This window comes from Cucurbita pepo, chromosome LG03 (assembly GCF_002806865.2).
Source record: "Cucurbita pepo subsp. pepo cultivar mu-cu-16 chromosome LG03, ASM280686v2, whole genome shotgun sequence".
Lineage (NCBI taxonomy): Eukaryota > Viridiplantae > Streptophyta > Magnoliopsida > Cucurbitales > Cucurbitaceae > Cucurbita > Cucurbita pepo.
Genome location: NC_036640.1, coordinates 9,011,193 through 9,033,238, shown reverse-complemented (window position 1 = coordinate 9,033,238; position 22,046 = coordinate 9,011,193). Strand labels below are relative to the sequence as shown.

The 22,046-nt window shown below is 34.9% G+C and overlaps 3 protein-coding genes across 4 annotated transcripts; 2 read left to right on the top strand and 1 right to left on the bottom strand.

Moving 5' to 3' along the window:
• Positions 1-80: 80 nt before the first annotated feature.
• LOC111790715 (lysM domain receptor-like kinase 3) lies at positions 81-6,024 on the bottom strand. The gene is made up of 11 exons (XM_023671739.1): positions 4,952-6,024; positions 4,776-4,859; positions 3,637-3,936; positions 3,120-3,265; positions 2,956-3,045; positions 2,757-2,862; positions 1,902-2,053; positions 1,714-1,811; positions 1,485-1,632; positions 1,198-1,305; positions 81-611 (listed from the first exon to the last, which is right to left on the bottom strand). Exons 1-11 carry the CDS (start codon positions 5,565-5,567, stop codon positions 447-449), a joined length of 2,013 nt encoding a protein of 670 aa, XP_023527507.1. The 5' UTR covers positions 5,568-6,024; the 3' UTR covers positions 81-446.
• An 8,763-nt stretch (positions 6,025-14,787) lies between these two features.
• On the top strand, positions 14,788-17,290 carry LOC111791890 (auxin-responsive protein IAA26-like). The gene is made up of 5 exons (XM_023673392.1): positions 14,788-15,618; positions 15,873-16,162; positions 16,246-16,393; positions 16,629-16,693; positions 16,782-17,290. Exons 1-5 carry the CDS (start codon positions 15,182-15,184, stop codon positions 16,829-16,831), a joined length of 990 nt encoding a protein of 329 aa, XP_023529160.1. The 5' UTR covers positions 14,788-15,181; the 3' UTR covers positions 16,832-17,290.
• Positions 17,291-19,848: 2,558 nt separating this feature from the next.
• LOC111791889 (protein IQ-DOMAIN 14-like) lies at positions 19,849-21,896 on the top strand. 2 transcript variants are annotated; one of them, XM_023673391.1, is made up of 3 exons: positions 19,849-20,013; positions 20,527-20,957; positions 21,049-21,896. In XM_023673391.1, the coding sequence occupies exons 2-3, from the start codon at positions 20,550-20,552 to the stop codon at positions 21,787-21,789; spliced, it is 1,149 nt and encodes a 382-aa protein (XP_023529159.1). In that variant the 5' UTR covers positions 19,849-20,013; positions 20,527-20,549; the 3' UTR covers positions 21,790-21,896. The 2 variants fall into 2 exon arrangements, with proteins under 2 accessions (XP_023529159.1, XP_023529158.1); XM_023673390.1 differs by lacking the exon at positions 19,849-20,013 and adding an exon at positions 20,025-20,424.
• The last annotated feature ends 150 nt before the right edge of the window (positions 21,897-22,046 follow it).

Sequence of the window (22,046 nt, the reverse complement as noted above, 5' to 3'; positions counted from 1 at the left end):
TTATCATATTGAATTTTTTAATTTGATGCAATTATATAAGTGAGTTAAATTAAGATAATTAAATTTAGAATTTAGACTCATTTCAAGTTTGTAGACAGAATTTTATGTGATGTACAAGACTAGATCCCCGACACCCATGTTTCGATACACTCTTTTTCGGTATGTCCGAGAAACCTCGAATACCCATAACCTTTAGAAAGCCAGAGGTAGATTATTCAACATAACTGTTCTTTACTTAGGACTAGGGAAAAAAGCTCAGAAAGCTCTATCTTAACCCCATCCCGGGAATAGGTAGCAGCGGATGCCAAAATTTGATATCACAATAATATCGAACGGTTATCGCTTAGAAGACGATGACTCTACCGATGGGCTGCTGCTACCACTTCTGCTATACAATTTAGGGAAGATGAATCAGGATGGTGGGTTGAGCTGATGTAGTTTCAAAACTATCTTCCTTGGACTAGGCCACTAAAAACTTGGCTGTTACCAGCTAGAGTCGCTTCCCATTCGACCGAAGACAGTAGGATCTGCGACAAGGATATTACGACTTGCTTCATGTCGGGTCGTAAGATGGGATCCTCATCCACACACTGCTTTGCCAACATGGCCACCTGCCGGAAAATAAACCAAAACATCACACAAATACAAATCAACAGCAGAAATTTGACGTTACTCGAGGAAAAGGGAAATGGACATCATTGTTATACTATTGTCCTCTTTTGGGTTTTGTCCTTTCCGACTTCCCAAACTTCCCCTCAAGGTTTTTAAGACGTGTCTACTAGGGAAAGGTTTCCACACCCTTATAAAGAATGTTTCATTGTCCTCTCCAATCGACATGAGATCTCACAATCCACCCCCCTTTGGATCCCAGCGTCCTCGCTAGCACTCGTTCTCTTCTCCAATCAATGTGGGACCCCCAATCCACCCTTTTTCAGGACCCAGCGTCCTTTCTGGCACACCGCCTCGTATCCACCTCCCTTCAGAGTTAAGCCTCCTAACTGGCACACTGTCTAGTGTCTAGCTCTGATACCATTTATAACGACCCTACATTTTCTACTCAACCTAAAGTTGCTATTGTATACCTATGATGAACAGTAGCGATTTTAGATCAAGTAGAAAATCTAGGGTCGTTACACAAACACTCCTTTCTAATACGCTTTTCAGCCTAGAATAAGATGGAGAAGGTGAATTGTGTACCTTGAATAGACAGTCATGAGGATACAAATCCATCATACTTGGATCAACTTGATCTTTCAAACTTGCCATATTCATAGAATCAGGAGCGTTCCGAAGAACAGCTAACATCTGCATTTATGTCAGAACATTGTATCCATTAAAAAGTTAGCACCAAATGCACGCAGTTCTTCAAAAAGCTGAGATATACAAAAATAAACATAATAGCAAGCAGAAAATGTGTGTTTTTGTTTGAGAAATAACATATATTTCTCTCCAAATTACCACATATCCAGCATGATAAAACTTACAACTGATGCTAGTGAACGTCTTTCAGGATTTCTCATAGTTGTTCCCTCAGTTCGTATAATTGCCTCCTTTCCAGATATAAGCTCAAAAAGAACGACACCGAAAGCATACACATCACTTTTCGTTGTCGCAAGCCCATTACTCAAATATCTAGAATGAATGAAGGTTAGAGGAAAACAGTTTAAAAGAAATTGTTGAGAAATATTCAGCTGTTGAATTCTCATTACTTACTCAGGAGCCAGGTAACCGTATGTACCGACAACTTTCGTTACAGTAGCTTCACCCTCATTTGTTTTTCCAACAAGTTTGGCCAACCCAAAGTCAGAAATCTAAACATGGAAGGGGGAGGAGGATTTCAGTGGACGGTACTTTGCCTAATTGAACAGACAGAACTAGTAGGAGGATGCTTTAAATATCACCTTTGCTCTAAAAGAACCATCAAGTAAGATGTTGCTTGTCTTGATATCTCTGTGGACGTAATGAGTTTTAGTATGCTCGTGAATGTATTCGAGACCTCTAGCAGCATCTAAAGTAATTTGGAGTCTCATAATCCAAGATAGTGGCGTATGCCCTGTAATTAGGAAACCAACATTAATAGAAAGCATCATAGTTCAGTATACATGAGGCATTGCCCTGCATCGAGCCCAGTCGTTGAGACAACAAGCAACATACTGAAACTTTATCTAACCAATCACTTAAACATCTAACTTCCTAAGTGTGAGATCCCACGTTGGTTGGAGAGGGGAATGATGCATCTCGTATAATGGTGTGAAAACCTCTCACTAGTAGACGTGTTTTAAAACATTGGGGGGAAGCCTAGAAGGAAAAGCCCAAAGATGATAATATCTGTTAACAGTGGGTTTGGGCTGTTCCAAATGGTATTAGAGCCAGACACAGAGCAGTGTGCCAGCGAGGACGTTAGCCCCCAAGGGGGTGGATTGCGAGATCCCACGTCAATTGGAGAGGGCAACGAAGCATCTCTTAAAGGGTGTGGAAACCTCTCCCTAGTAGACACGTTTTAAAACCTTGAGGGGAAGCCCAGAAGGGAAAGCCCAAAGAGGACAATATCTGCTAGCAGTGGGCTTGAGCTGTTACAAATGGTATCAAAGCCAGACACCGAGCGGTGTGCCAACAAGAACGCTGGCTCCCAGAGGAGATGGGTTGTGAGATCCCACGTCGACTGGAGAGGGCAACGAAGCTTCCAAACTTTTTCACATTGAGTAAACAGATTGACTTGCAAATGATGGATTCATGGAGTAAAAATATAATCTTACCCTTGTTCAAAGGATCATGTAAATGACTTTTGAGGGGACCTTTTTGAGCATATTCATAAATAAGGAAGAGCTCCTCCTCACTGGCTGCATAACCAATCAATTCTACCTTGAAAAAAGTAAACCAAACAGAAGTCAAGGTTTCTAATTGTGTGCTTTGTGCAAATAAATACATCCGTATTTATGAAAAATAAAAGATTACCAGGTTTGCATGATGAACCTTGCACAGGACTTTCATCTCTGCCATGAACTCTTTAGTTTTTGTTGCAGTCATTCTTTTTATAGCAACTTCCTACAACATCAGAATCATTGAGTTAAGGCAGTCAACAAAACTGATATCCTTGAACATGGTAGATAACCACAAACCTGATCACGCAGGATACCATAATACACTGAACCATAAGTTCCATGGCCAAGTAGACTCGAATCAGAGAAACCATCGGTTGAGGAAAAAATTTCTTCGTATGAAAAAACCACAGGTTTGTCTACGTCAAATACATTGCTCTCGATAACTACATGAAAGAAAATTCAAGTAATAGTTAGGCATTTCTCAGATAATTTAGCAAACTGAGGTTGGATTTGCTGCCTATGCTATTAACTATGCTTCTAGTGTTGCAAGCTCAGAACTAACAAAAGGAATGCACTTATTCAGTTTGGATCTTAGTTAGTCCCATTCGTACCATAGGCTGCAATTCATAATTCATCAACCCTAACTAAGTGCGTACAGAACAATTAGTACAACAAGAATATGGGAGATATGGTTCAACAGAAGCTTCTAGGAGCTGCGGTATGACATGAATATCAGAGGAATAACTGGCATACGAAACTACATAATGGGCGCAACTGAGACAGGAAAAATAAGCCAAGAACCGAAACAGTGTACCTTTCGGAAATGCACTCTGGTTGTCACTAGACTCCCCGTTGGCTTGCTTCCAAGCTGCAGAACTGCAGCAAATGTACCTTCCTGAAGCACAGCAGAAACTTGACTTGCCAAGAATATGGAACTTGTGGGGAACCTTGCCACCGGGATCTTTGGAGTGGCTACTCCTTGATCTAGAAAAGCATTTCAACCACCTGAAGCAAGCATAACTTACTATGCCAACTAAAATCAGAACAAGAATAATTCCCAAACTTCCAACAATCCATATATATGGAGGATCACGTTTGGGGGTTTCAGCATTATCTGCAATTCATAACGCAATAGAGTTAACAATTTTTCTCAAGTTCATGACAAAAGTTGGCATAATTAGAACTAGGCTTCCATGGTAGTAATGCAGTTTAAAAATAAGCAGCAGCAAGCAAAGTAAATCTAGAAACAGACAACTTGTGAGATCCCACGTCGGTTGGAGAGGGGCATTCCTTATAAGGGTGTGAAAACCTCTCTAGCATACGCGTTTTAAAAACTTTGAGAGGAAGCCCGAAAGGGAAAGCCCAAAGAGGACAATATCAGCTAGCGGTGGGCTTAGGCGGTTACAAATGGTATTAGAGTTAGACACTGGGTTGTGTGCCAGCAAGGACGTTGGGCTCCCAAGGGGTGGATTGTGAGATCCCACATCAGTTGGAGAGGAAAGTGAAGCATTCCTTATAAGGGTGTGGACCTCTCCCTAGCATACATATTTTAAGGCAAGGGGTGGATTGTGAGATCCCACATCAGTTGGAGAGGAAAGTGAAGCATTCCTTATAAGGGTGTGGACCTCTCCCTAGCATACATATTTTAAGGCAAGGGGTGGATTGTGAGATCCCACATCAGTTGGAGAGGAAAGTGAAGCATTCCTTATAAGGGTGTGGACCTCTCCCTAGCATACATATTTTAAGAACCTTGCAGTGAAGTCCAAAAGGGAAACACAAAAATTACCATATCTGTTATTACTTCTTAAAACGAGAAAGTAATAACCACCTATTTCAATATTGTTATCAGACGCCATTATATCAACTAGTTGACTTACGAATGTCTTCCTAAAAGTATGAGACAAGCAAATGATTATTGTCTGAATGAGAAGTGTGAAAGTTGTTCATACCCACCTGTGAAATTGTTCAGAGTAAAGGAAGGAGCTGGAGCAGGAGCAGCAGAAATGTCTGTCTCCAATGGATAAGGATCGCCAGGAACTACAAAATTCACAAGTTAAATGATAAAACAACAATGGCGATCATCTGCAGAATCATAACCAATAAAATAGCTATCAAACAAGAACACTGACCCGAATTCAAGGGAATATAATACAAAGCACCCACAGTGACATTGCCTGGATTTTCAATTCCATTCACCGACTCAATGCTATCCATACTAACCCCAAATCGGCTAGCTAAAGACTCTATGGTATCGCCATCTCTCATCACATAGCTCATCAAATAGTTCCACAACCCACTTGAACAGGCACAAAACAGCCTCAAAGACACAACAGCACCGTTCCTCGCCATTCGGGTTGTATTGGGCAACAACGCAAGCCCATCATACGCTTCCATGACTATGTCATAGACATACCCTCGATTGGATTTGATGGTAAGAGTTGTGTTGGTTATATATTTCTTCAACCCAGAAGCACAGGAGCAGTTCTTCCTGATAAACACGTAATCCCGACCATTTCCTTCGACAGTAACATCTTCAGGCAATACGTCGAACATACTCTGGATCACAGAAAGGGTCTGATTTGGGCGAGGCTCAAAGGCCAGAAACGAGGTGCATAAACGGGTCGTATCCGTACAATTTAAGGGCATGGGATAAGAGGAACAGAGGGAATGATGTTGAAGAAGAAGGGCAAAGTATAGAAGGAAGCCCAAACTGGAAAATCGTACAGGATTCATTGATGAAAACATTGAGTTCCAGCTCCAAAGTTCGCGGATAAAGATAGTGAGTGGAACAGTCAAGAACAGAAATTAGTGGCAGACAAAGGTGGATCAAAATTCAACATACACAAATCTTAAGGAAACAAGAAGAACTCTATGTGGGTAAGTCAGAAAACGAAACCCCAATAAACAAAAATCATAATCTGTAAAGAATCAGAGAAAAACCAAGAGAAAGGGAAGAAATATAGGGAAAATGGGGAATACCCAGAAGATGAATGAACGAATAAAGTGGAGATTTGGAGCTCAAAACGAGGGGAAAGGGGCAGAGTTTAAAGAAGTAAGGAGGAGGAGGAGGAGGAGGAAGAAAATGAGGTGTGGACACAGGGGCAAGGAGGGTTGGAGTGAAAAAAACAGTGAACAGAAGAGCATTTGAATTTGGGTAAAAGTGGGGAGTGATCATAATAATAGGTAGACTGCCAAGTCCTCTTCCCTCAAGCGTATTCCACTGTGGGGAGTAAAGGCAAGAAAGCGATGAGAAGAGAAGGGCTTCCCGGTTTCCACATCTTTTTTTTCTTCTATGCCTAAAATACCCTTCTTCCTTCCCTATTTATATGGAATATCTATGAAACCTATTTTAATATCACATCTATTTTTGTGGATATTTCAATACTCCATCTCCACTAATTTTACAACATTATTTCATTTTCGCATTTCAGATATTTGATTAAAAATAATAATAATAATAATAATAATAATAATGGTAAATTACAAAAATAAGAGTTCGAGATTCCAACCTCTTTATTATTTCTCTCTATTTTTAAAGTATTAAAAAACTATTTTTCTAAATATTTGTGGGATATTTTTCTCAATGTATAGTAGAAGAACATGGTAGATTGCTTGAGATGCACTCAAATTAATATGAATTTTGAGATATTCTCAACTTGCCAAAATATCTATAATATATTTATTATTGATTTATTATATATAAAATTAAATTGTATGTCTATTTTAATCTTATATGGTCAATGCATTTGGTAGGTTAATTATTTTGTACAAATTATGTGGAAGAATTATTAATTACAAATTTAGAAATTGAGTCATTATTATAAACAAACTAACAGTTATAAGTATCTATTGTTGAAAAATTAAAGAGTGTATTAATTTTATTATTATTTTTTTTTAACAATTTAGAGATAAAGCCAAAAAGGTTAATTTATTAAAATTTAAATAACACTAATTTTTTTAAATTTATTGAAATATTAGTCATTTTAAAACTAATTTTAAAATAGAATCTTTATAAGATTTCACGTAAGTATTGTGGTCTAAAATAGTGTAGTATCGACCTAGAACGATGTATCTAGATATTAAATTCATATATTATAAAAAACAAGGATGAAAGTGTGTGACATGGCGATGGAAATTATTAAATTAATTGAAGGTCGTTTTGGGAAAATGGGGGGTCGGGAGAGAGCTGGCAAAGGAAGAAGGACAGGTGGGAATGGGGCCCACAAAAGGAGTCGCTGGCAAATTCACCGATCTGTCGTTTTGGACTGAACGACTTGTCAATCTGGAACCCTAACCCTAAAATCCACTTCACTTCTGCTCTCTATCTCTCTGACCAAAAAAGTAACCGCCATTGACCCATCTTTTCATCTTCATGCTCTTCTTCACCTTATCTTATCTTATATCCCACCGTTATTTTCTACATTTACCATTATACTCCTCAACTTAATCAATCTGTTACTTTAATGAAGGTTAGGGTTAAAAAAGGTAAAACAAGAATTGGATTTACCACAATTTACTGCATGGTTGACTAATAATTGAGGAATTCAAATATTGACGTACCAAAATTATATCCCTAAAAAAGGAAAACAAAAGACAGAGTCTGACAAAAATAAAAATAATTAATTATTGAAAGAAGTTTTAAAAAAAAAAAAAAAAAAAAAAGTAAAAGTAAAAGTAAAAAGTAAAAGCGCATTACACTGCCTGCCCCGCACGTGCAATACGCACAACAACTCGAAAATTACGTTTTCCCTGCGGACCTAGTTGACTTGCATTTGAACTCACAGGGTTGGATTAACCCACCGACTCAACCCGGTTGAATCGGGTTGGGTTGAGTAAAAAGAATATTATTATAATGTATTTGAAATTGATTTGGTACAGCAACCGACGAAATTGGCTACGATCCAAGGGACAGCCGCAGCCCCATGCACACACTTACACAGAGACGATACAGAGAAACACATGGATTTAGCTGGAATTTTTTTATTAAAAAAAAACTAATATTTTAATTTCAACAATATTATTTGAACTTTTTATTGTTATTATTTTGCAGAAAACGAATAAAGGTAATTTGTAATTAATACTTAACCAGACTGCCTTTTATCCTACAGAATGAGTAAAAGGCACTGACATTATAACTTTTCTTTTTCTAAATAAACACACACATATTTTAATTTTTCGTGTGTTTTTTTATTGTTTTTTAAATTATAAATAAAAGCCCTGAGGTGGGGCCACCATACTTAGGATCTTGTCTGTGTCTCTCTCTCTGGGCTTCACGATGCACTGATCAGACGGGCCATTTCCCCTTAACAACATCCATACGACACGTGGCACTCCTTGACGGTACCCTTCTCAAATTTCTTGATATATTATGAATAAATTGTGAACTTTAATAAAAATAGGGCCCCTTTAGATTTCTTTTCACTACATTTAGATTTCCATTTGTAGTTATCTACAAACTGGATGGTATTTGCATATATTTCAGAATCTTATCTTTAAATTTCAATTTTAAAAAACAACCTAATTTTCTTAAAATTATATATATATATATATATATTTTTTTTTTTTTTTTTTTTTNATTGAATGATATTGTCCACTTTGAGCATAAGCTCTCCTCCCCTGAAGCTTATGAAGCTTTCGAACAAAGTACACCATTTGTTCGACACTTTAGTCGCTTATGACTACACTTCTTTATTCCATTTTTGAGGATTCTATTGACATAACTAAGTTTAGGGCATGACTCTGATACCATGTTATGAATCACGATTCTCTAAGTGGTATGATACTAGTCACTTTTGACTACACTTCTTTGTTCCGTATTTGAGAATTTTATTAACATGGCTAAGTTTAAGGCATGGTTCTAATATCATGTTACGAATTATGACTCACTACAATGGTATGATATTGTCCACTTTGAGCGTTAACTCTAATGCCTTTGCTTTGGGCTTCCCAAAAGACCTCATACCAATGGAGTTAGTATTTATCACTTATAAACCCATGATCATTCCCGACCAATGGGGGACTCACTCCCAATAATCCTCAACAATTTTAACATCTATTTTATTTGAAGAACACGAATCACGTTTCTTATTTTTAATTAAAAACCAGTCTAAATTCTAAAATTACGATCCAACTATTGAAAACACCTATCAAAACCTATTTTAACTTACGACGTGACGTTTGAAAATTAAAAATAATTGCAGTTGAAATTGCATAAAAATGCATCAAAATTTTATATAAATAAATAATATTCACATTTGATTATAGCAATTTCTTCCAACAAATTTATTAGGTTAGATAATTAAATAACTTTAGTTAAAGTGAAATTATTGAAATAATTTAATTTACTCTTATTCATTAATAAATATATTTTGAATAATTTGCCTTCAATTTATAGGTCGTTTATTTAACCATACTCTTAATAATCATCCTCCAACAAATTAATTAACTATATTCTCTATATAATTACTACAATAATCAAATTAAAAAATCAATTACACATATATTTTAAAAATTAATTATATTGACTTTATTTGGGCCATTTAACAAACAAACAATATTGAGCTTATGGGCCATTTTAGACATAAAGCCCAAATATATCAAAAGAGCCTATCAATAGGCCCATAACTGATGGGCTTAATCTTTATATATTTTTCAAACTTACATGATTAATAAATTTCTTTATAATAATAAAGTTGTTTCTTGGTTTGAATTTTAGTTATTTATTTAGTATTTATTTTTAATATATAGTAATTGGGTAGTGAGGTGATTGGGCTATAAAGATAAATGGTTGGGGTTTGATGATAATTATTCCCAATGTCCGGACCCAATCAGCCACAACACCGCACCTTTCCGCCTACCCTAAACCCTAACCTAACCTGCGGATCATATGAGAGCGATGCCTCAAGTGCTACCTTATTTTAAAAAAATTAAAAATTATCCTTACAAAATTATTCAAGTGCTAATTTAAGGAATGATCATGAGTTTATAATCAAAGAATACTCTCGGTACGAGGCCTTTCGAGAGACCTAAACAAAGTCATGAGAGTTATGGTCAAAGTGGACAATATTATACCATTGTGAAGAGTCGTGTTCATCTAACGTGATATTAGAGTTATGCCCTAAACTTAGTCGTGCCAATAGTTTTTAAAATTATAGAAAAATAATTTCAAATAAGAAATCTTTTTTTATTTGGTTAAATACGATATATTCGTAGGGTGGCGCGATCAGATTTTCACAAATTCTTTTATTTATTTTTTTTTTATTATATGTTTTAATCGGGTAAACATAGCAATCATGGGCACCGAATTCATTCGCACATACTAAGATTATAACATATCTAATACAATATTTAATCAACAAAATAATGATTCCAAAAGATTGAGTTCCATCAACTTCTTTTTCTTAATATAACATAAATAATTGATAAAATTCCATAAAATTATTCTTCCATCAAATAAATTAAAAAAAAAAAAAAAAGTGGGTAGTTGAGATTGGGGCTGCCCGCGATCCACATAATCATGACAATATGCAATTTCAAATATAATTTATTATATCTTATAAAACTTTATTTAGACTAAGATCGTAAGTATACTTCTTTAATATACTTATAATATATTTATAACTGTTTTATAATATTTTATCTTAAAAGTATACGTCTTAATCAGCTAAATTATGTTGCATATACGTAATAAGCGAGAAAAACAGTGTATTAAATATAAGGTAGATGGGATATTTATAGACCATATATACCCTATAAATAATGCTCCCTTTCACTTCCAATTCCGAGCATAAGGGCTTTAATTTGTCCTTTTCATAAAGAAGAATGAACGACAAACAATAAGCAAGATGTATGATGCAAAAGTCATTAACGATTTCCGTTTAAATAATCAAGTTGACTATTTAGAACCACGTAGATGATCGATTTACTATTTATGGAACGTAGCAAAGGAATAAAATGGTTATAAAATAATTTTTTTAGATATTAATTAAGTTTATTACGAGGAAATATATGATTAATTTGTAGGGTAAAGTAAAGTAAAGTCATATGATTACATTGTAAGCAAGTAGACATATGTAAGACTTAATGGTTGGGAATTGTTGCTTAAAAGAAAATTACCTAATTTACAATAAATAATAAATGATTAGAAACACAGCTAGCTACCCATTTGAAGAATTTCTTTTCTTTTTTCTTTTTTTTTTTTTAATAAAAAAGGAAAATAAAAGGTCAACTCTTATGAGAAAGCATTGCATCATGGACCAAAAACATATTATAAACATAATAACATAAAAAGGCACTATGATTGAATAGAGAGACATTCATTGGTGGCTATCATAATATCTTTGCCTTTATTTACCAAAAATTATAAATATTATGAACGAGAATATAATCTTCATTAATCTGTAACTTTTTGAGAGAATAAAGAAAAAAATTATAAGAATTTATGTTTACACGGGATAATATCATACCATTATCGAAAATAATTGTACCTTTCAAATATCTTATCCTCAAAAGAAATGGCTCGGAACATAGACAATTCCAGGTTGAGTTTGAAGTGTCTCAATCTTTTTAACCTTACATCACAATTTAACTTAAACCACTATTATGAATCAAGAAAATTTTAAAATTTCTATAAATATATACAAATTTTGCATATAATAAAATTAAAGTATAGACGAAGAAAGTTCAATGAAATGGATTGGTCTGATTGAATCGACCTAATTCAATACTTATCGATTTATTATTGAATCTGCCAAATTTAAATTTAAAATCAATATACCTTAGTATCAAACAAAATGAGATTTAAGGTAAAAAGATATAGATTGAACGATATTGAATACATGAATACGTGAATCTGATATGATTAAATTCGATATTATTTAGAAAAGGTTTAAATATTATTTTGATTCTATTATTTTTTACTTTAGTTTAATTTGGTTATTTTATTTTTAAAGTGTTTATTTTAGTTCATGTTTTTACGATATTGAATATTTTCGTCACTTAATTTTTATTTTTAGCTTAATTTTTTTTAAAAAAATTATTTGTTAAAATTTTACAAATAGAGATTCATATGATAAATTCTTAAAAGTGTAGGGACAAAACGGACAATTTGACAACAAAAATACCAACTTTAACCAAAGTCGCAATTATAGAAACTAAATTGAATGTCTTGAAAATATGGAGACCTAATCGTTTTCGTATCATTTTTTAATTATTTCAATAATTTTTTTTTTTTTGTTTGGTTAGTAAGTTGATAACTATTTTTAATTAATTATATTTAAAATAAAGGTAATAAAATTATTTTGTACTAAATTAGTACTAAAATGAGATAAATAAAAGAAGAGTAGAAGATGAAGATTCAGTTTTATTAATAATAATTTGTTAGAATTGATGAATTATGTGAAGAAAAAAATAAGAAGAAAGGAGATTAATAATGAGAAATGAAGAAAAATATGATTGGGAATCAAAGGGTGGGGATTGAGACAGGTGGATGATTCGATTTGATTTGATTTGATTTGATGGGGCATGCTTTGAGTGCGCCCTTGTCTCAGTTGCATTAACTTCTCCTCTATTCTACAAACGACACACTGAATCATTACCCCCTCCCCCCACCACCAATCATCCGATTTGACCTTCTCCCCACGCCTTCCTTCTTCATCACCGTCCATTCCTCTCTCTCTCCCTCCCTCCCCACCGTTTTTTTTTCTAATATTTAAATTAGTTAAATAATATACATCTATATTTTTAAATTTCATTAATTTACCTCTAAAAAAAAAAAAAAAGAAGGAAAATAAAGGAAGAAATGAAATGTGAGGGAATTATTGGAATAATATAGAAATGTTGGATGGTCGGAGGGAAAAATCACGGGCGCATATGTGCAGTGGGGCCCACCTCTATTGGACACGTGTAATATATATATATATATATATATATAATTTGTTAAACCTTAAAATTTAAAAACACAAAGGCTACAGTTTTCGTCTGCCAATTTTGCTTTGGACACACCAAAATGAGTCAGCAGCCGACCATGGGGCGTCCCTTCTCTTTCCCCTTTTTTCTTTTTTATTTTTATTTTTTTTCTCTCTTTTTATTGGATGACCGTTATCAATTAATACCTCTCTCTCTCTCCCCTTGTTTATAGTTTGTGCACAACAAATTTTGTATTTTCTCTTTTTAATTATGAATTTGGTTCACGTCTATTTAATCTTTTCAGTTTGGCAGCATAAATATATTATACATATATTCTCTGTCACCTTGACAAAAATAATAATACTACCATATTTCTAGATATGAATTTAAAATTTTGTATATACTCAGAGCCAAAACTCTTTTAATAAGATGTAGTTTGAAGATGAACTGAAATAGAAGTTGATAGACATATGATATAGAGTAAATGAGTGGTATACGAATGAGTCAATTATATCCCAATGATAATAGGCTCGAGATTATGAAAGTATGATTAAAAAATACTTAAACGAATTGATAATTATCATTAATACTAACAATGTGCACTCAATGTCTAGTGACTATATTAGAACTTCACTAAAAACATGTGAGTGTGAAGGACGTTTTAAATTAAAAGAAACGAATGAAAAAAAAAAAAAAAAAAAGAGACAAGGGTAAAACTGTCATGAGGCAAACAAAAAGTAAGTTTTATAGGGAAAAAAAGGGATATTATTTACTGGTACGGGCAGAGGAGGTTTCAGATTTCACGAACAAAAAGAAAATCTACTTTTTAGCTGTTACGCATCAGAATTTCCATCTCGAGCTTTGTGCATAAAGTATGTCTTTTTTGAAAAAATAAATAAAATTTATGTGATCGCCGATCCTTACGATGAAGATTGATCGGACGGTTGGGATTGGTGTCATAAGGTATGAGTAGCGTACAGAATCACGGCCTCAAAATCCCAGGGCAGACAGGATGATTGGATATTAAGGCTGTCGACTTGTCAGTTTGAAACTAATCCAACCGTCCGATTTCTGCTTAATCAACCTCACACTTTTATAATTAACACATTTAACAATATTCCTTCACCCTCAACAAAAAAACATAAAATCAAATCTCAAATATCTGTTTTTTTCTTTTTAACTTTATTTTTATAAGCTATGAGAAAATTAAAAATCTATTTTCTTAATTTTTAAATTTAGTACATATAAAATTTAGAAGTGAATAAACTATATTTTATTAACTTATCTTATTTAATAAAATTTCAACTTCCTTTAGTTCTCAAATGTTTTTAATGAAGCAGTCAAATTTTTTTAATTAAATTTTAAATTTGGCAGCGAGAACAATTTGATATTTTATTAAATTCAAAAACTAAATTTGTAATTAATTTTTTTTTGTTAAAAAAAAAAACAATACAAAAATACTTATTTTAAGACATTTTAAATTTATTATTTCTTTCATAAATACACAAGATAAAGATAATGAATGTATAAATGATATTAATTTATAATTAATATATTACAACTTTTTCAAAGCAAAACTATAGGTACGAAAAAGAATACACCTAAAAAAGTTTAACATTAAGCACAAAATAGGCCTACTAGTATTATATTCAAGAACCCCACTTGGGTTAAATATTTATTACAATTAATTAACAATTGACATGATTCCATTAAACCCTACCTATAAAGTATTGTATTCCCATCTCCTAAACAAATGTTATTACATGGTATATATCATAACAACGTAATTGCTACGTAAACAATCTTAATAAAATAAATAAAATATAAAATAACATTACACGCGTATGATAATGATCAAAAGAACGCTAACAATTATTCTAAGCTAACTTTACCCGTGGTTCAAATTATCAAAGCATTTGATATCTATCCTTAAGACTTTATGAACGGGTGGCTCTTAACTCATAATAATAATTTAGCTATCCATTTAGTAATTTAAATAACATGGAATATTAATGTAAAAGTTGGGTTTGGTTCACCAATTTGTTGCTTATTTGTTTGGTTGGTTGCGTGAACAATGCTCTAAATACCGTTCCCTGTTTTGGGTTCTTTTGCTATCCAACCAGAATCTCTTCTTCCCACTCCTAATTATCGGCCTTCCTCTTTTGTCTCTAACCTTTTTAACAAATTTCTACGCCCAAAACTGATTGAGACACGCCCCTTTCTTACAATTTATCCCAAATTGTTGCTTGTACTCCTTTTTTTCTCTGGTTTGCTTACAAATCTTCGCGAACTTTTGCGATTTGGGTTGTGTTTTTCTATTCATCTCTTGCTCGGGATTTTGCAAACCCAGTTTTCTTGCCTAATTTCTCGAGAAATTTTACTCAGAAAGGAAACCAAATCATTTTTTAGTGTTTATCCCATCTGGGTTTCGTCTAAACCTCCCTAATCTTTCAATGGAGATAAATGGGTGTTCTGAGAAAGACGGGGTTTGCCCCCAACTGCTGGATTTGATCCCCAAACACCGGCAATGGGTTGCTGCGGGTGATGTTGCCGGAAAACCCCACACCTCCGATGATAAGAAGCTTGAACTGAGGCTTGGCCTGCCCGGAGAAGGCGATTGGTCCGGCAAAGGAAGGGATGAAGCCGTTCCTTATTTTGGGCGTTTTCCTGTTTCTCATAAAATTTCTCCTTCTGAGAATCCATGGCCGCCGTCTCCAAATTTTCATGGAAAGTTTCAAGCAGCCAAACTGCCAGCGTTTTGCCTGTCGTCAATGGGAAAAGAATCAGTGTCACAGCCCCGTTGCACGAAAATGGTTGATCTACATAATGCTGAACCTAAATCATTTCCTTCCTCTGCAAACACAGCTGTTTCCAACAGTTCTCAGAAAAGGTAGCGATATTAGTATTGTTTTCATGGCTATTGAAATTTCAAGCATGTGTGAAAGGACATGAGTTTTATGGTAGGCTTGTGTTTCTGGTTTAATTTGATCTAGAATGGACCAGTTGATGAACAAGACAACCCACTAAATTGGACTTTGTCTGTTTCCCAAATGGAGCAATTTTTAGATGTTTGCTATTTCTTTGCCGTTTTTTGTCGTCAATATCATCTTTATTGTTCATCTTTGTGGGAAAAAAAATTCAAAGGACTGCACCGGCTCCAGTTGTGGGATGGCCACCAATTAGATCGTCGAGAAGGAACCTTACAAGCAGCAGCGGCAGCTTCTCAAAGCCTGTGTCGGAGTCGTCCTTGGATGCAGCACCGAGCAAGCTCCCGGCTCCCAGTAAGAAGGCGGTTGAAGTTGGTGGAAAGGGTCTGTTTGTGAAGATCAATATGGATGGAGTTCCCATTGGTAGGAAAATTGATCTCAATGCTCTTGATAGCTATGAAAAACTTTCCTCTGCTGTTGATGAACTCTTCAGAGGTTTACTTGCAGGTAATCTACTCAAGAATTATTCAAGTTCTTGTTCTGTTCATATCAATTTTAATCTAAGCTCGCCTGTTTGTTCCTGTCTGCAGCTCAAAGAGATTCCCCAGCTGGTGGCGTTTTGAAGAAGCAAGATGACGAGAAACCGATCACCGGTTTGCTCGATGGAAGCGGAGAATATACTCTTGTTTACGAGGATAACGAAGGAGACCGAGTTCTTGTTGGCGATGTCCCTTGGCAGTAAGCATATTTCACCTCCTCCACTTGTACATATTGTTGATTTTGAGCTTTCCCTCAAAGTTCTTAAAACGAGTCTACTAATGAGAAGTTTCTACACCCTTATAAGAATGCTTCGATCCCCTCTCCAACCGACGTGGGATCTTACAATCCATTCCCATGAATGCTGAGCTGTGATATCTCAATCATGGATTGAGCATAGATAATAAGAGCATAACTCTTGTAATTTTTGTTGCAGAATGTTTGTTTCGACGGTGAAGAGGTTGCGTGTGCTGAAAAGCTCGGAATTACCCGCCTTGAGTCGTGAGTTCAAACACAATTAACATTCTTATTTTTTCATCATTTTATGTATCAATTTAGATTATGATAAAGTCGATGTGTCTGAATACAGTCGGTTGCTCGAAGCCACAGAAGATGGTGCTCGACCCACCCTGCAACTAAGTGAAGGAAGAGAGGTTTTTAAGCAGAGGCTTGAGAGAAGACATTTGAATTATGATATCATTAGTAGTAACTAAAATGCTTAGCTTAATCACCAAACCCATAGATTAATGGTTTAATGTCTGTAATTTCTTGTGAAATTGCAATGTAATGAATCAATCAATCTCTCATCTTCTTTCTCTGTAGAAAGCCTGAATTAGTCTAAGTTGCTTTTGCATTGTAACACCAAAACAAGTGAGTGATTTGGAGTTTTTAATGTAAGTTATCCAACACATTGAAAGGCCTTGGTTTTGAATGTGTATTATAGATATTAGACGAGGACAAGGTGTTTGTGTCTGGTTATGCTGGTCGCCCATGGCGTGCCTGACATGAAATGACCCAACATGTACTATTACAAGGAGATGTGACTCATCGTCAATTCTTCCTACTTAGAGTTATATGTTATCTAAGGGTTATGTTGTATTTCTTGCTTATTAGTCTGTAACATTGCTTTCAAACTCTCTTTCGGAAATCTCTCTACTCGGAATTATAATGAATATAAATAAAAGAAAAAGAAAAAAGGTAGTGAGCTTTTGTTGAAAAGATGAAATGAAGGAGGTGGGTTGGAAGAAGGGCATAGAAAGGAGTGTGATTGTCATGGAGAGCTGCCCAACTTTGGGCCCCAGAACTGAGGAACTCTTTAGTCCTTTTCCCATCTGAATAAGTGGTCAGGGCTTACACAACATCTCACATGCTCTCCCCTTCCACACCAACATTGCATACTGTCTTTCACATACCTCCAACCCTCCAACCCTTCACATCATAACTACTTAACTTTCATCTACAAAATGAAAATGGAAAGATGGATAAGATATTGATTAATATTTAATTAGGATTCAAAACAAAGTGGAGGGTGGGAGAAATTCAAAATGGGAAATCAATTATGATATGGACACAAAAAAAATTTGTGAAAGGTTTCATGAAATGATTAATCCTTAGTTTTCATTTAGACGACCCTTTTTCAAAACCTAATAGAATATTCGAGATTCCACGAACATGGTTCAACTTATTAGATAATCTTATCTTATATACACCGATCGTCTCTAAGTGATCACTAAATTCATAGTTTTAAACACCCAAAAGGCAAGAGTCTTGCATCAAAAAATATTATTTAATTTGAAGTTGAGAAACGGCGTCGTTTCGAAGGTAAAGAAGCAGAGTTGGAGAAGAAGGAAGGAGCTGTAATGAGCCCAAATCCTGAATAGGCTTTATGGGTTAGCCCGGTATGTTTGCTGATTTTGGGCTTTTGGGCCGTTATTAATAAGCCCAAAATATACCCTTATGGTAATAGTAATAGTAACAGTATTTTTTATTTTTTATTTTTTTTTTTAATTTTTTATGTAAGGTTATGGAAGAGGAGGATGGGGATAATAATGCAAATACAGGTGGAACCCTATAAATCTACCTTCCTATCACTCAATTATTAGCATTTTCATCATAACTCTAAAGTTTAGATATTTTAAATAATTGTACACTAAATGTCCAACCATTTTATCAACATATTCAATGTCAATAATAACGTCAAATTAACGCATTATTTTACGCTAACTATATTAATGTTACTTTCACATTATTATTATTTTTGCTCAAAACATAATTTGTAGTCTCATGAAAATTATATAAAATTTAATGTCTATGTCTACACCCCTGCTATTAGAAACACTTTATGTTTAGAGATATTTTCAAGGCTAGGTCTCGTGGAAACTTGTTCTAAATGGATTAAGAGAGATTTCTCCTCCGACCCCATTACCAAAAATATTCTCTGTCGCCCGTCCCTACCTTGTCAAAAAAAACTAACTTATTATTTATTTATATATATATTATTAAAATTTGAATTTTTATTAAAGAATATTATATATATATATATATATATATATATATATATATATAAATAGATGAATCTGATCCGGATTATCGTGAGTTAGTTTAATCATTATGATGGGCGTGATCAAGTGCGCAAAAGTGTACTGTACGCTCAACTCGGTCTCCTAATCCAACGGTCCAAACAGAATTATGGAGTATAGTTGTCTGAAAATTTTGCGCCTTGAACGACAACAATAATAGTTTGGTGTGGTCCACAGTAAGCTGCCAAAACTGTTCAAAATTAATAATTCCCCTACTTTTTAAGTTTTTATTTTATTTTATTTTATTTTGTAAGGATTAAGGACTAAAATAGATATTAAAGCTTATGATTTGAAAAAGCCATACTAAAATTAAAAGGTGGAGAAAGGAAAACAAATACTTTGCTTTCATAGGATATGGCTAAGAAATTATTAATATTATGAACGTGTGACTGGTTCTTAAATTATTGAGTTCGAATAATAAATTCGGGTTTGGTTTGGAAACTAGTTCGTTGCATCCTTATTCTCTACAGCTTTGGATTAAATGTCACATTCATGGGACACTTTTTTTTTTTTAATATACACGAAAAATCATATTTCTAAACTTTAAAATATTCAATAATATCTTTAAACGGTTTCAAAAATATTATAAAACTCTAAAAAGTTCAATTAATCCTTAAAAATACTAGGTTTTTAAAACACCATCAAATTTTAAAAATATTATTAATATCCTTTATTTTGGTAAAAGAAAATAATTATTACGAGTAATATATAAATGAAAAACTAAACTACCAACTAACTCCTAAAAAAAAAAAGAAAAATATAATACCAAAGAAATCCAAATTTTTAGATACAAGCTCCTTCGAATTAAGATAAAATATATTAATAAGTAAATCCTAAAAATAAGAAAAAACATAATATCAACCAACTCCATAATTAATTACATATCATAACAGTACAATTATAGTGTGAGGTGAAAAAAAAGAAAGTAGAATACAATCTGAAATGGAGTAAAAAAGAAGAAACAGTACAATTATAGTCTCTGTCTCTCTCTATCCCATTCATTTTCATTTACAAAATCATTTCAATAATTATCTATTTTCTTTTAAGAAGGAAATATTCACGGGATTCACAGTTTGCATCTTTGTATTCAATCAGTACATATTGGTCCTGAAAGTGAGAGCATTTCAGAGAACTTCCATCAAACCTCCTTCTTCTTCCTCTTCTTCTTCACCTTATTTTTGAATGGTGGGGTCCCTCTGCCCCTTCTTCAAACATCAACTCATTTGATCTCTCACCAAACTGGTAAGTTTTCTTTTCTTTAATCTCTCTCTCTCTCTCTCTCTTCTGCTCCCTTTGATTCAAATTTTTCATCTTCAACCTTGCAAATCTTGTCTTTTTGTACTTCTAATGGAGTTTTTTTTTTTGTTAATCCCTGCCTTTTTCTCTTTGTCCTTCACGAGGAGCTGTCAGATTATACCCTTTTTCAAACCCAAAACCAGACCCATCTTCGATCTTCTTCTTTTGAACGTTTTGGATCCATCTTTTCTGTTTCTTTTTGTCTCTCTTCTGGGTGTATGCGTATCCAGTTCTCTCTGTTTTTTTTTTTTGTTTTTTTTTCCCTCTGTTTCTAACCCGAATTGTTAAAACCCAGATTGGATTTTGGGTGTTGTGAATGTGATTCAAACTTTTACTGCTTATTGTTTCTTTCTCTAGGTTTGTGTAGGATCCCCAATTGGCTCTGTTTCTCTCTCTAGCCTTGTGCGTTGGGATATTCATTTGGGCCACTTTTGACTCTGTTTTTGGTTTGGTACTCAGAGTTTCAGAGAACGAGAATCAGAATGGGGAAGGCAACGAGGTGGTTGAGGACGTTATTGGGGATGAAGAGAGAAAAGAACGCCGATCAGAATTCATGTGATAAAAGAGAGAAGAATCGCTGGAGTTTCTCCAAATCTGGGAAGGAATTCACTGGAAAAGTTCAGAATCTGCCACCGCCGCCGCCGAGAAAAGCGGTGGCCGACGCCGATTGGCAGAGATCCTATAATACAGAAACAGAGGAAGAGCGGAATGAGCATGCGATTGCCGTCGCCGCCGCGTCGGCTGCTGCTGCTGATGCAGCCATGGCGGCTGCTCAGGCGGCAGTGGCGGTTGTTAGGCTGACGAATCAAACCAGAGGAGGTGCTCTGTTCTATGGAGGGAATGAGATTATGGCGGCTCTTAAAATTCAAAACGTTTTCAGGGGATTTTTGGTAAGGGAATATTTTTCATTAAAACTGGGAGTGTACGTTACTAATCGTTTTAACGTATCAGTTAATTTGAAATATGAAATGTGAATTGCAGGCAAGAAAGGCGCTACGAGCGTTAAGAGGATTGGTGAAATTACAAGCTTTAGTTAGAGGATTTCTCGTTCGAAAACGAGCTGCTGCAACTTTACAGAGCATGGAAGCTCTGTTCCGAGCACAAACCACCGTCCGATCACAGCGTGCTCGTAGTCGTTCCAATAACGAAGAGAACAAATCCCAACCGGAGAAGTCGGCGGACATCGACGTCAGATCCCTTTACTCCAACGAAATTGAAGACCCAAAAATCGTGGAAATCGACACACTCTTCAGAAGACCCAAATCAAGATCCCGTCGATTCAACAGCCTTCTCCCGGAGCTGGCGGACGACCGGGCATCGCCGTATCTCTGGACAATGGCGTCGCCGGCGAGATTCTCGGGAGGGGAGTGGTTTTTTGCGGGGGGAGAGGAATGTGGGCGGATGTCGACGCCGACGGCACATAGCACGCCACGAGTGGGGAACAGCGGGTGGGGGGCGGCGGCAGGGGTAGCGACGCCGACGAGGAGCGTGTATGGGGAGGGGTATTTTCGTGGATATTCGAATTATCCGAATTACATGGCGAGTACGCAGTCGTTTAAGGCGAAATTGAGGTCGCGAAGTGCGCCGAAACAGAGGCCGGAGGTGTGGACGAAGAAAAGGGCGGCGTGGAATGAGGTGATAGGGCCGAGAAACAGCATTAGCAGCGTTAGGATGCACAAAAGTAGCCGCGGAGAAGAAGAAGAAGGATTTTATGAACTGTGAAATTTTTTCTTCTTTTTTCTTTTTTCTTTTTTCTTTTTGTTTTTTTTGGGTGTTTGTGTAAATTCATCGTTTCACAATCAAACTTAAATTGGGTATTTTGATTTTAATGTTTTCTTAATTTTTAAATTTTAATGCTTAAAAAAAAAACGTCAGTAAATATTTAGTCTTCAATCAACTTTAAAAAGAACTTTTTCAAATATTTTTTTTAACTGTATAAAATTTTTTTTTAAAAATACGTTTATAATTTTGAAAAACAT